The 13,132-nt window shown below is 42.6% G+C and overlaps 1 protein-coding gene across 1 annotated transcript in view; it reads left to right on the top strand.

Moving 5' to 3' along the window:
• The first annotated feature begins 185 nt into the window (after window positions 1-185).
• Window positions 186-13,132, top strand: part of LOC117946593 (G patch domain-containing protein 8) — a 29,590-nt gene continuing 16,643 nt past the window's right edge. Inside the window, exons 1-2 of the mRNA XM_034874849.1 lie at window positions 186-700; window positions 848-1,161. Coding sequence (XP_034730740.1) covers window positions 1,009-1,161 — 153 coding nt within the window. The 5' untranslated portion in view covers window positions 186-700; window positions 848-1,008. The remainder of the gene's footprint in view (window positions 701-847; window positions 1,162-13,132) is intronic.

Genomic DNA, 13,132 nt, shown 5'->3' with positions numbered 1-13,132 from the left:
CACTTTAATTTGGAGTTACTCAAGCACAGCGTGGACAGACTGGGACAGAAGTGATCCCCCCATCCCAGACCCATATTATAGCTACAGCAGACAGGGAATTCGGTCCGGTGCAGCCTCCTAGAAGAGAGGCAAACACACTTCTACACAGAGGGAGAGAGAGAGAGAGACGAGTGTGTGTTTCTTCCTTGAGAGGGCATGTGAAACACTTCAGCCTGCATGCGCTGGAGCCCGAATATAACTACACTACTGCTCTGGATAGATGTACCGTCTCTCCCATCTCGAACCAGCGGAGTTACATTCACAAGACTTGACTTTAAAACCGGTGCCATTCAATACTGAGCAGAGAGTGGGGAAAGGGTCATATGTTTTCTTTCCTCTTCGACGTGCGTGAAGCGGAGGCGCACCTGCGAGAGTGCCTGATCCCCTTTTCTTTGCTGAGAATTGGGGTGATGTTGCTGCTTGGCTGAAGCTGCAAACACTTCCCAGACTGGACCAGTGGACTGGGAAAAAGACAGAAAGAGAACGAGAGAGAGAGAGAAGGGGGTGATCCACAGAGAGGGGGAACAGGAGAGAGAGAGAGAGAGAGAGTGCGAGATTGGATGGATTCCTCTCCTCCTCTGGCACTCCACAGGCGCTCATTTATTTATTAAAGCCCGACCGACGACAGCATGCCATGCGCAGACTTCAGCGGCAGAGCTCGGTTAGTATAACATCCCTGTCTCAGTCTGTCTCTTTTTGTCGTTTTCAGTTTGTAGTTCTCTCTTTCTCACACAATCACGCACACACACACAAGGTAGCCTCTTCTCCCACAGAGACATTCTGATCTTGTCTCCCTTTCTAAATGCAGCCACAGACTTTCCAACAAAGCACAGGAGTGAGACGTCCCCCGTCGCACCGTACCAGTCGTGCTCTCACCTGCACAACATCCGTGCGGGGCCCGACTTTGGCGCCCTCCAGGACACCGCTGACACCCAGAGCCCGACGCAGAGGAAAAGGAGCCCACCGTATATGGGCCCAAAGATCCGTGAGACCCCGGGGATGGCGTGCAGCGCGTGTTACTACCTGGTTATCAGCTCCACACACCTGAGCAATGGACACTTTCGGCGCGTCAAGGGGGTCTTCAGAGGACCGCTTTGTCCAACCGCAACCATTGATTCACCGGTAGGAGAACACTCAGGTCATGATAGATTACAGTAACCTAGGGGTGTGTGTGTGTGTGTGTGTGTGTGTGTGTGTGTGTGTGTGTGTGTGGGTGTGTGTGTGTGTGTGTGTGTGTGTCTTTTGAAATACCTTGAATCCTTGAGCTTTTAAAAGAGTAGATTTCAGCCACTTTTCTTCACTTTTACTGTCTCGGTTGGTTGACCAGAGGCACATTTACATATGCCTTGAAGCAGAGGTCCCGGGTTCGAGTCTGACCTGTGACGATTTCCTGCATGTCTTCCCCTCCTCTCCCCCTTTTCTTACCTAGCTGTCCTTTCTATTAAAGGCGGAAAAAGCCCTCAAAACAACTAAAAGCAGTCAAAAAAGTGTTTTTGTAAGTGTGTAAACAGTGTGTGCTGGATATAATAATAAAAACTGTATTAGTCCCGCAAGGGGAAATTACAATTTACACTGTTGTTATAACACTCATTACACACCACATGCACTAATGGAGAGATGTCAGAGTAAGGGGCTGCCCCTGGAAAGGCGCCCCGAGCAGTTCTCAAGAGCACCTTGGCAGTGCCGAGGAGGTGAACTCTCCAGCTACCAGTCCACCAATATACTTTGGTCCATACGGAGATTGAACCAGCAACCCTCTGGTTCCCAAGCCAACTCCCTACAGACTGAACTATACGGCCACCACACATATAAGAAAGTAGAGCCAGTGGCACTGTCATCTGATGAGGTGGATATTTTTACAAATGGTGATCTTTTTCTTTTCGTGAACAATAAGAGAAATATTTAATTTTGGTGGGTTGGACAGTTAGATGTGAATATTTTAAATAGGGGAGAAATTGGGTATCCAACCATAAAGTAATTGTCCCTTCATGCCTCCTTCTCTCTCTCTCACCGCTATGGGAATTAAATGAATCTAATTACATTAGTGCTTTCAGGAGGAGATGAGTTGCCCAGCCGAAAATAGTACTAATTACCTGGGGAGTATTTGTTAGGTGTGTGTGTGTGTGTGTGTGTGTGTGTGTGTGTGTGTGTGTGTGTGTGTGTGTGAGACCTGCCTAGCCTGGTGCGGTAACTCCCTGACCTTACCCCAACCTGTGTTTCCTTTGAGCCACCACACTGGCATTAAGTTACAAACTGGCTGTCAGTATGTGCACTTGAGTGTTTGTATATGTGTTTGTATATATGTGTGTGTGTGTGTGTGTGTGTGTGTGTGTGTGTGTGTCTGTGTGTGTGTGTGTGCGTGTGTGACAGAGTGAGAAAGAGAACAGGTAGAGAGAGAAGCAAAGAAAATGACAGTACATGTAAATATATTATTTTGGACTGTGTAAATTTGTGTGTGTGTGCTTGTGTTTATGTGTGTGTGTGCTGTAGATTCAGGAGCTGCTCGGAGGGTCTCTGGTAATCACACATTATTCATGAGCTCTTAATGTGAGACGAGACAAACTGGCGGGGCTGATGACAAGTTTGATGAGAAAGGAGGAATGGAGCAGCTGGTATGTGTGTATCAGTGTGTCTATGTGAGTGTGTGTGCGTGTGTTCCTACTCAAGTCATTGCCAGTCTGTCAAGTTCAGCCTGCACTCACTATGTGATGGGAATGAGCGAACAGTGATGAGCAGACATAGTCAGACATGGCAGAAATGCTGCAAAGAGTCATAATAACAAATGTACAAACAAACTTTTGCACGCTCACACATTCATACAGACACCCACACACACACACACACACACACACACACAATCACTGCTATCAATTAAACAAACCAAATATTAGGGATCCTCTTTTAAATTCGACAATTTTTATAATTTGTCTCTATTTTGTCAAGCTTACATCATAGGTACAGTCTGGGATGAGTATCAAGACAAAAACTTTTTTAGTGCAGACCAAAATCTTTCAGCAGTATTGAATGGTGTCAAAAGTTTAAAACAAATGGAGAGTTGAAATGATTAATCAATTAATCATTTTTTTGATCGACAGAAAATCAATTGACAATTTATATAAGTGATTAAGTATCTTTAGATTGATTTGTTTTGGACCGTTCATCGGACAAAACGACCAATTTGAAAACCTCACCTTGGACTCTGGAAAATTGTGACTTATTTTACAATTTATTGTAATTTTAATGACAAAAGAATGAATCTGTGAATCATCAAAATGATAAATAGGCTAACTAACAATGATTATTAATTGCAGTCCTAATCAAATGCTTTGATTCTTAGGCCTGTTTAGTTGTTCTTTGATTACTGATTTAAATCATGGTATAACGTTACTCTATATTTTATTTTGGAAAAAGTTTGTTCAACACACCATGAGCAATGTGGCATATTTTGTTGCATAAAAAACATGTTTATATTCCTTAAACTCTATCTAAACAACAGTGTCAAAATATTGGTTTGGTAAGTGCACCAAAACTCATGTGTTGTATTGGACTCAAGTAGTGAGGATTGTAATACTGCTCCACTAATCTAATCTAGATCCATTTCATCTGAAAAAGCAAGCAAACAACATGAGCAGCAGTGACTCAGATTCCCTTTCAACAAAAATATTTAGATTTAAGCCTTCTTTTGCTACATTAAATCCATACCAGCTTCAGGTTTGTATACTGTGTGCTGAGCTGGTTGACCTCCATGTAGAAGAAGGCAAGTAAAAATAGAAATGTTGAGTACACCTTATTTTCTCCAAGCTGCAGGCTTTCAGTAATAGGTGTCAGTCATGGTTGGAAGGACGTAATTTACCTCCAAGTCCATGTCCTAACTAATGTAGATAAATCTACTTGTGGAAGGTTTTTTTGTGATGGAAAATGCTGGCTGAGTAGGTATCGGAGGTCGAGAAATAAAAACAGATGTGCTTTCAGATTTATCCACATTAGTTTAGACATGGCCCAATTTATGGGCCTGTCAGCATGATAAACAGGCAGCCGCTTGTGGTCAGGTAGTTCATGACCCCTTGTGTTAGGCAAAAAATAAGTCCTTCAGCCGAGAGTAGGTGAGTTTAACACACCTCTTCAAGACTGTTGGCCATGTTGAGCATCATCTCTTGCTCCTGTTCGATCCGTTGTAGAGGATGCAGCACCAGCCTACACAACAGCTAGCTGCTCTTTGATTTAGCTTAGATCAGTGGAGTACAAAGGATATCACATCTGGGATTTGTCGGGAGTAACTTTTTGTCTCTTCACTTTGACAAGACATTGCAGCTTTAAGAAAACACAGAGTGCCTACAAGCAGTAAAGAACAGCCATCTAGACACACACTTTTCCCTTCACAACAAATCCTCTCATGTTTGTACAGACTTCTGTGCTCTGTTGTTTGTAGCTTTCCTGTGGAGTGCTGTGGTAAATCTAGATAAGGATTTTGCTCATTTCTACTTTGTCATCATTAATTAGTCATTGTGATAGGTCTCTCGACGTGTCTAAATTATGGTTCCCATATGTCTATTAGTGCTTAATCATCTTTGGTGAGACGTTCTTCAAACTCTCATTAAGACTTTAAAGGTTTTTTGTAATTGGGGTCAGCACGGAGACAGGAAGAGAAGTAGAAAGGTGTTTGCAAAGAGAACAGGTATAGCCCTAATGCATCCTTCAATGCAGAAAGATTCAAACTGATACACACCCTCCCTTTCTCTTGCTGTCCCTTGTCCAATATCCTTCAATCCTTTCCTCTATGCCTCTCCATTTCCTCAGAGAAATGCCTTTCTCTGTATAACATTATATCGTTGTGTGTGTGCATACTTAGCTGCTCATCCACTGGAGCCCACTTTGATGTGTATTTCACTGCTGTTGCAAAAAACAGATGAATCGTTGGCTAGCACAGTGTCAAATTGAATGTGAATGCGCCGGTGTGTGTGTATGTGTGTATGTAGATTTCATTGATTCCGCAGGGAGCTGAACAGTGTTTATGTAAATGAGGTGGCATTTAAACATATGCCCTGAACAATTATCTTGAAACAAGTATTTAGCTGCACAAAAACACGGCCATGTTCGAAGTGAGCCCAATACTTACAAATACAAGTACAAATATTAAGTCATCATGAGGGGACAGAGGTGACGAGAACCAACTGGCTTGCCATTTGGCGTGCCAGTTTGCTCATGGCTTTAAACACGATACCCAGGAATCTGTGTGCATTGTTAGTGTTGATCATTATAATACATAATAAAATCTCAGTATCAAAGATCCTGAGGACAATCGTAAAATAGTAATATCCACTTGACATTTATGACGTTTGACAAATGTTAGAAAAGCAGTTTGTGGTGCAAATTTTAAAGCAGCTATAGAGTGTTGAGTGTTATATTTCAGAGTCAAGGCCCCTAATGCCGCAGTCACACACACACACACACACACACTCCAGCCATCAGACCCTAGTGGAGCTGTTTGAGAGTGAGCAGGTGAGTGCTGCTGAATACTAAAGTCCTGTATGACTGGACCATTCCTGCTGACCACTGCAAAGTGCTCCCACTGATCACCGCTAATGTCCTCCATCACAGTTTACACTCAAGACTCTGGAGAGAGTGTGTGCACGAGTGTGTGCTGTGGAGAAAGGTGGATAATTGGGACAGATGGGTGAGATAGGACGATGAGAAAGAGGTGGGTGAAGGGGGAGAGTCAGACAGTGGGCATTGATTTTAACACTCTCTCAAGCCTTTATTGACGTTTCATTTAGCTAATGAATTCATTATTACTTCATAGCCTAATAACCTCTACTTGATAACCAGGATGGCTCCCCAGAGTTTATTTTTTCTCTTTCATCGCCTCAGTATTTTTGGACTTTTTCAAAGTCTTTCTCAGCTTTCTTTGATTTTTTTCCCACCCCTCCACCTTTTCTTTTACCTACCAAGTTTCCTGTCTGTTTGTTTGTGCTGCATTGTGTAACTTGTAAATGAACTTGTTGTTTGAGGTGACATAACCTGCCAGTCTCTCAACAACAGCACAGCACACCCTCAGGAATAATAGAGAAAAAGAGGGAGGGGCAAGATGTACAAGCGCATTCATCTCTGCCTATGTATAGGTATCTTTGTGCTTCTGCTCGAGCGTGCTCGCTGGCTTTGTAGTGCTTGTTCACCTGTGAGATGGATATGGTCTTCATTCAATTTACTGACAAACGTTTTTTTGTGTGTCTTCGACGTGCTGCTTACTGAAACCCCAAGCATGCCAACACACAAAACCCTGTCTAGCATGACTTCAACAACCATTTAAACTTATTAAAAAACTGTTTGATCAAAGGATCATGTTTCACCCAAAGGACTTGTGTTTGCACACATTTACAACCCTCCTTTTGGACTAAAAGTTCGGTCAGACTTAAAATGCTGGTTTATGAATTGGAAGTATTTGTTAATTTATTCAAGTTTTGATTTGGTGTCTAAGAGTTAGAACATCTGCTGTATGGATGATGTCTTTGGTGTTGAGTTGACCTGCGTGAGCTCTGGCTGGGTGTGTGTGAGCATGTTTGGACGGTATAGTGTGGGCTTAGAGTGTGTCTGCTTCTGTTGATTTAACATGTTCATTGTCAGGTTTGCAAACATCTGTAAAGTGCACATTATAGTGTTAGATTTACAGTATGCTGTGAGATATCCAAGTTATCATGCATGTGTGCAAGCCCACACATGCGGACCCAACAGATGGTCTACCTCTCATTTTGTAGATTGCCCTGGGACAGATGTTTGTCTGTGTGGTCATTAGTGATCGCAGCATCAGATAACTACCTGGAGACACACCAGCACATAAACACACACACTCACATACAATTAGTGAGTGTTTGATAAATACAGGATATTTGATGAACCATCTGGAACACCAGCACAGGTAGAAGACATGTTGAAAACTAAATCATGCGCACAAAAACCTCATGACAGGTGAGAGATGAAAAGATACAAGTTTATGTTACACAATCATTAGTAAGTTATGTTTCATTCAATATTTGGTCTTATCCTCTTTTATTCTCTTAGTCTCTGCATCCTTTGTCTCTATCTTTTTTCATGTATCATTTGCCACTGCCTGTCTGTCTCTTCCTCCATCCATTTCTCTAGGCGATACCTATGCTCTCATCCCCCTCTCCCTGACACTCCTTTTATCTCCCTCCCCTATTGCTTTTCTTCTCATCTCTCCAGCCCATTCATTTTTAGCAGGTCAATGGTTCAACTGCTTAGGCCTTTAAACCTTTGTGTGTGTGTGTGTGTGTGTGTGTGTGTGTGTGTGTGTGTGTGTGTGTGTACAATGTACCTATATGAGAGTTTGTGTGTGTAGGCGATGGGAGCAATATTGCAGTAGCAATATTGCTGAAGAATCCTTGAAGGAATCAAAGAAAAGAGGGGGCTTTGCTTTATTTGCTGGTCAGTATTTCTGTTCTTCAATAACCTCAATTTACCTCTCTGACTCTGCTTTTTACTCTGCTGCTCTAGCTGGATTCAGGCTTTCATGCAACAGATGTGGGGATACAATTATAGCTCCATTATGTGCCTGCGTGCACATGTGGGTGTGCACGTTACACATATTTGCACCTGTGTGCTTGAATGCCTGCATGTCTTCACCACTGACACATCAGGCTGAGGTTAAGAGCAGCTCAGACAAATTAATTATCTCATCTCTGGGGGAGAGATGGCTCACTGAAGCATAGGCAATGAACCAGCACCTCGTGGTTATGCAGAATCCCAGGAATTACTCCCAGCCTAACAGAGACCAAGGGGCTTCCTTCTGAACAAAGCAACTTGGATTTCATCCTCAGCTTGATGTTCAGATCATATTTTTTTCTCACTTTTCATGTGCATGAGGCCCATTTATAAAAATAACTGTGCGACTGAAAGAAGTCGAGCAGGCACGTTGCATTTATAGATCAAAGTGGCTGAGGAATTTGAATGCATATGAACAAGTTTCATTTCCCTGAAATCGTTGACATAAGATTGAGGCTTTCATGTTTTGCATTGCTGTGCCTTGCACAGAATAGACCAATCTGGTGCACAGTGCACTGTGGAGCACACCAATACACTCACAGAGTCACGCTTTAAGTCATATAGCCTGAATTAGGAGCGCCACAGCCTCTTACCATGACCTGTTCACCTTTCCCCTCTGACCTGAGCCCTGACCAGACAGCCCTGGGGAAAAATAAGTGATAAAAATGTCAATGTTAGTGTCAAGGAATCAGAGAGATGAAAAGGCTATGATTGAACGATGTGTACCTGGGAATATACTGTTTGTATGTAAGCATATATCACATACATACATATACAAACACCTAAAGGTAGACAAAAAAAAATTACCAAGAGCACAAGTGGGACTAAAATCCCTGTAGTATTATATTAACAGTATGTGGTCTCATGTGTGTTCAATCAGGTGTGCTCTCATGTTTATTTACCAAAGCAAATAGGACCTACTAGGACATTCCGATAGCACGGGGTCGGTCATGCATTAGTAACAATGCATCCAATTATATCAGACTTACCTCCACCAGCAGGGCAAGCCGTGCTTCAGACACTAATAATTCATGCTGTTTTGTTTCAACGAGTCTTCACATCAGTGATGCAGAGAACAACCCACTGCAATTATCACGGGCAGCAGTATTCCTGTTTTTAGCAGATTGGAGATGCCAGGCGCTCAGCTTAGCTCTGTGCAGAAATGTCCTGGCTGCGCCCTGCCAGGATGGAAGCATCACAGTGGTCTGCAAGCAGCCTCAAGCCAACAGCCACCAGGCCTTGGCTACCCCCTTTATATGGGCAGGGTGCCTGTTTTCCTCTGTCTGTTTGTGTATGTATGTTTGGCGGGATTGTGTTTCTGCTTGAGTCTGCTATGGGGCCTTCTTACCCTTGCTGTGAGGTACACATTCTTACCCTGTGGAACGGGATTAGTCACAACACTGAATTGGAAAACATGGAAACGAGAGGAGAGGACAGAAACCCCACAAAGATGAGCAAAAACATGTAGATGGATTGTGAGAGTGCATGTGGACCTGCCTGCCACGGGTATTCATCAATTTCCTTAAGATTCGCCACTTTTCACTGCCGTAAAACCCAGAGGCAGGAAGTAAACACAAACTCTGTAAGATCTTCTTCTCTATGCCTCCATTTTTTTTTTTTTACTGTCATTCCTCCTGATTTGCTCTCTTCTCTGTGTGTTTGCGTGTGTGGTTGTTTGGTCCAGTAGGGACTAGAAGAGAAACAAGTACAATATAATGTGAGGACCGGAGGATGTAGAACATAATGTCTTTTATCTCTGAGTGTACAGGAGTTGCAGTGCTTGTCGTGAATAGAATAAGCCCCGTTCTAAATTCTGCAGCTCAAGTTAACTTGTCTCCTCCAGGTATGACAGAGGAATGTGTTTTTGGAAAAGCTTTGTACGAAGAAAAAAGTGTTGGCCATGCATTTCACAAAGTATGCCAAAATGTGTGAACTTTGTATGTGTGGCTGCATGTGGGTGTGTGTTTGTGTTTATGTGCGAGCGTGTGAAAAATAGCAGCGTGTGATTTATGTAAATGAGTGTCATCGGCCGAGGAGGAGGCGGAATTCCCAGGCCTGACAAGGGGCTTAATGATTCATCAGCCTGTCTGAGGCAGGCATCAATAATGGATGACAGAGTGGGTCATGCAGGATTGCTCGCCCCTTGATTAAAGTGCTCCACAGCTAAATGCCTCACTTCCTCCCTCTTCTTACCCTACCTTTTGCAAAGATAAATACAGGAATGTGTTGTACGTGCACCCTCGCGCACATTAACTTCTACACACGGGCACACACACCTCTTCCTCAATCTCTTCTCGTACAGCCTTATGTCAGCTCACCACTCACATGCTTAATAAGTTCTCATCCCTTCTTCATCTCCTCACTCTTCTTCTTTGGTCTTAATCCAATCAAGAGGGAAATAAAGGAGTAAAGAGAGGCAGTGAGAGAGCAGGAGAGGTGTAAAGAAGACAGAAAGCGTAGGAGAAAAGAAGAGAACACCACAAATGAAGGCTTTATAATTTGTCTGTACAGAAATGGAACCTTTCACTTTGGAGATAAGACAGAAACATAAATGTTCTCTCTCTCCCATCCACACAGAGCGGAGGGAGTCATTTTCTCTCCGTCTCTCTCTTTAAGCTGTATGTGGGTGTTGGTGTGACAGGACAAATCTCTGTCTATTAGGAGACATAAACCTCTAAACCCTGAGCTACACGGCCATACATACTAATGCAGCCATACAGAGGGCTGGATAGAAGTTGGTAACGATAGCGAGGACATTGAGAAAGAAGGAGATGTGGAGTGCAGAGAGATTGAAGGAGGCAAAGCAGGATGTTGAAAGCCGAGAGAGTACTGGCGGGATTTCAATCCCTGGCAAGCAAAGGATCTTAACTGCTACACAATCTTTGAGTACAGCAAAACCAGCTTAAACAAATTCGGACTAACGTGCGCCACAGAGCAAGTTCACTGAGTTTGTGTGTATGCCCTGTATGAGTGGAGGATGTTGTACCGAGCAGTCCATTCCAGCTCTTCTTTTAGTATCATTAGCCATCTATGCAATCCCACTTTAATGTGCCAGAGAAAGAATCACTCACTCTTATTGGGCCCACTCATGTTATCCCCTGATAGTACGACTAAACCACACAGAGTGAACATGCGCACACACACAAATGCTCACCCGTGCTATGCTTCAAAGCTTCAAAAGAAAGAAACTGCATCATAAACTGCTGAAACACAGCAATCATTTCTCAATACTCGACAGCAGCAACCCACCGCTCTCCCTTAGCCGTCCTCGCTCACTCTTATCCGTAACTTTCTGAGCTGGTGAGATTAAAGAGTTAAGCGCGCAGCATGTAATCTGCGATCGTATTAATCCTGTTCTTTAAAGCTGACACTTCCCAAACTGATTACCTTCATCTTATTAACTTGTCTTTTACTATAATCTGCATCATCTCACTCTTGACAGATTACAGTCCCAGTTTGATCACTTTAACAGATAGACACACAATCCTCTTTGAGGCAGTCAATCAGAAGCCTTGTCTGGACAGACAGACAGAGAACACTAAGTACATTGTGTGTGTGTGTGTGTGTGTGTGTGTGTGTGTGTGTGTGTGTGTGTGTGTGTGTGTGTGTGTGTGTACCAATTAAACTACACTGTATATCCATTTATCCACGCAGGGTTTTCAATTGCAATTAAAATGTCACTAGTGTATGGTCTATATAATTACATTTTTCTGCCAGCTGAGAGAGAGAGCATTTAATACTAGAGATGACATTTAACAAGAAAGGAGAGAAGCCTGATAGGCACACAGGTGGAGGGACATATAACTGACAAGAGCTTTAAATGCATGAAAGAGAAACCGTGAGAAAGTACAAAAATATTGTGTATTGTAATATTGTGACTACATTAGGAAAATTACCTGAAATAGATGGAGTGCGGGGAGAAGAGAAGGGTGAACTAATAAGAGGGGATCAAGTCTCATCAATCTAGCCATCTAAGCCTCTTCTTATATATTTTTTACCCCTCAGAGCAGCTGTGGAGAGAGTGTCACAGGAGATGGAAAACAATATGTGCAAGAAAAACAGACTGCATACAAAGCATACTTTCCTTATCATATCATTGGATACATATAGAAATTTTAGAAACTTACAGTAAAGTTCACCTCTTTAATAAATTAATTGGTTTATAAGGTTCTCCTTATTGTGTACTGAGAGAAAATTGAGAGAGAAAAACCTTTGCCTTTAAGAGAAAGAAATGCAAGTCCCTGAGGAGAGCAGTGAGTGAGTGGTAGGATCATAAAAATACATTAAAAGACACAGAGGAGACCACGGTTTGTAGAACGGCGGGGTATTTTAGGAATTTGCATGACGCTTTCATGCATTTGTGCTTTTGCCTTGATCCCATCATAAAACAAATTCTATCCAAAATCAACTGGAAAGAATCTATGGGTCATGTTTGTTCAAGTGACAAAAACGTCTTAAGATGTCCTCTGCTTTTTTGTGTGTGTCTGAAAGCTATGCTGTGCCCCGGGGAATCAGTTTAACTTGTCCTGCACGAGCCAGAGTGCACATTGTGTTCAGGATGACCGAAGACAGAAAGGTAGGGAGAGGAGGGGGAGGATGTTGAGAGGTGGCTAGATTTTAAATGCAGCTCCAAATTGGATTGATCAATGATACAGCGCATGAATAACTGCAAAAACAGGGGAGCCCTGTTGAAGAAGGAGGAGATAGACAGAGATAGAGAGAACGAAGGCAGGGAGGGTGGACAGATCAGCAGAGGGGCTCTTTGGCCTTGCATTGTGATGGACAGAGAATTAAATTTTGATCGCTCGCAGAGTGATTGTTTGGTTGGGCCTTGTGATTAATCTTCAAAGATTTATGACTCATACAGGAGACCGGTGCGATTTGTTCATGGCAAAAGCTTCCCACTGATGCAAAGTGGTGCAGTTATTTTGAGGCTTTTGAACACGCTTATTTCATCATTCTTCACCTTCTTTTACATTTGGATGTGATTTTCACAAATGGAGTCGTGGCAGTATCCTGTAGCTGTTTTAGTTTAGCAATTAAAATCTATCAGCAGCATTGATGCCTAAAGATGTGTCTAGAGCAGATTTATTTTTAATAGTACTCTATAACTGTAAAGCAGTACTGCAAATAGAGCAAGAAAGCAGCACTTACGGAACAGCCTGCTATTTAGGCAACGTATGTGCTTTGGTATATTAGACTGACTACAAGCTTAAAGTGCTGACGTTCACTTTCAGGGGTTTTTGAGTGTGTGTGCATTCATATTGAGTGAAATATTGTAAAACATGCAAATTTCCATTTTTAAAAATAGTAAATTTTAGGACATTGCAGCACGACATGATCCTTAACATACAATGGAGATGTTTTTGGGGCAATACAATTCTTTTTTCTCAACCAAACAAATAAGTCACTTGATCTCAATCCAACTGAACATCTGTTTTTACTAGAGTAAAGACTAAAAGCAAAACGTCCTTGGGATTGCTGAACTACAGGCCTGACAGAGTAAAACCAGGAAGGCCACCAAGTGTTTGCTATG

This window comes from Etheostoma cragini, chromosome 6 (assembly GCF_013103735.1).
Source record: "Etheostoma cragini isolate CJK2018 chromosome 6, CSU_Ecrag_1.0, whole genome shotgun sequence".
Lineage (NCBI taxonomy): Eukaryota > Metazoa > Chordata > Actinopteri > Perciformes > Percidae > Etheostoma > Etheostoma cragini.
Note: the sequence above shows the minus strand (reverse complement) of the source record. Positions and strands in the feature narration are given on the sequence as shown.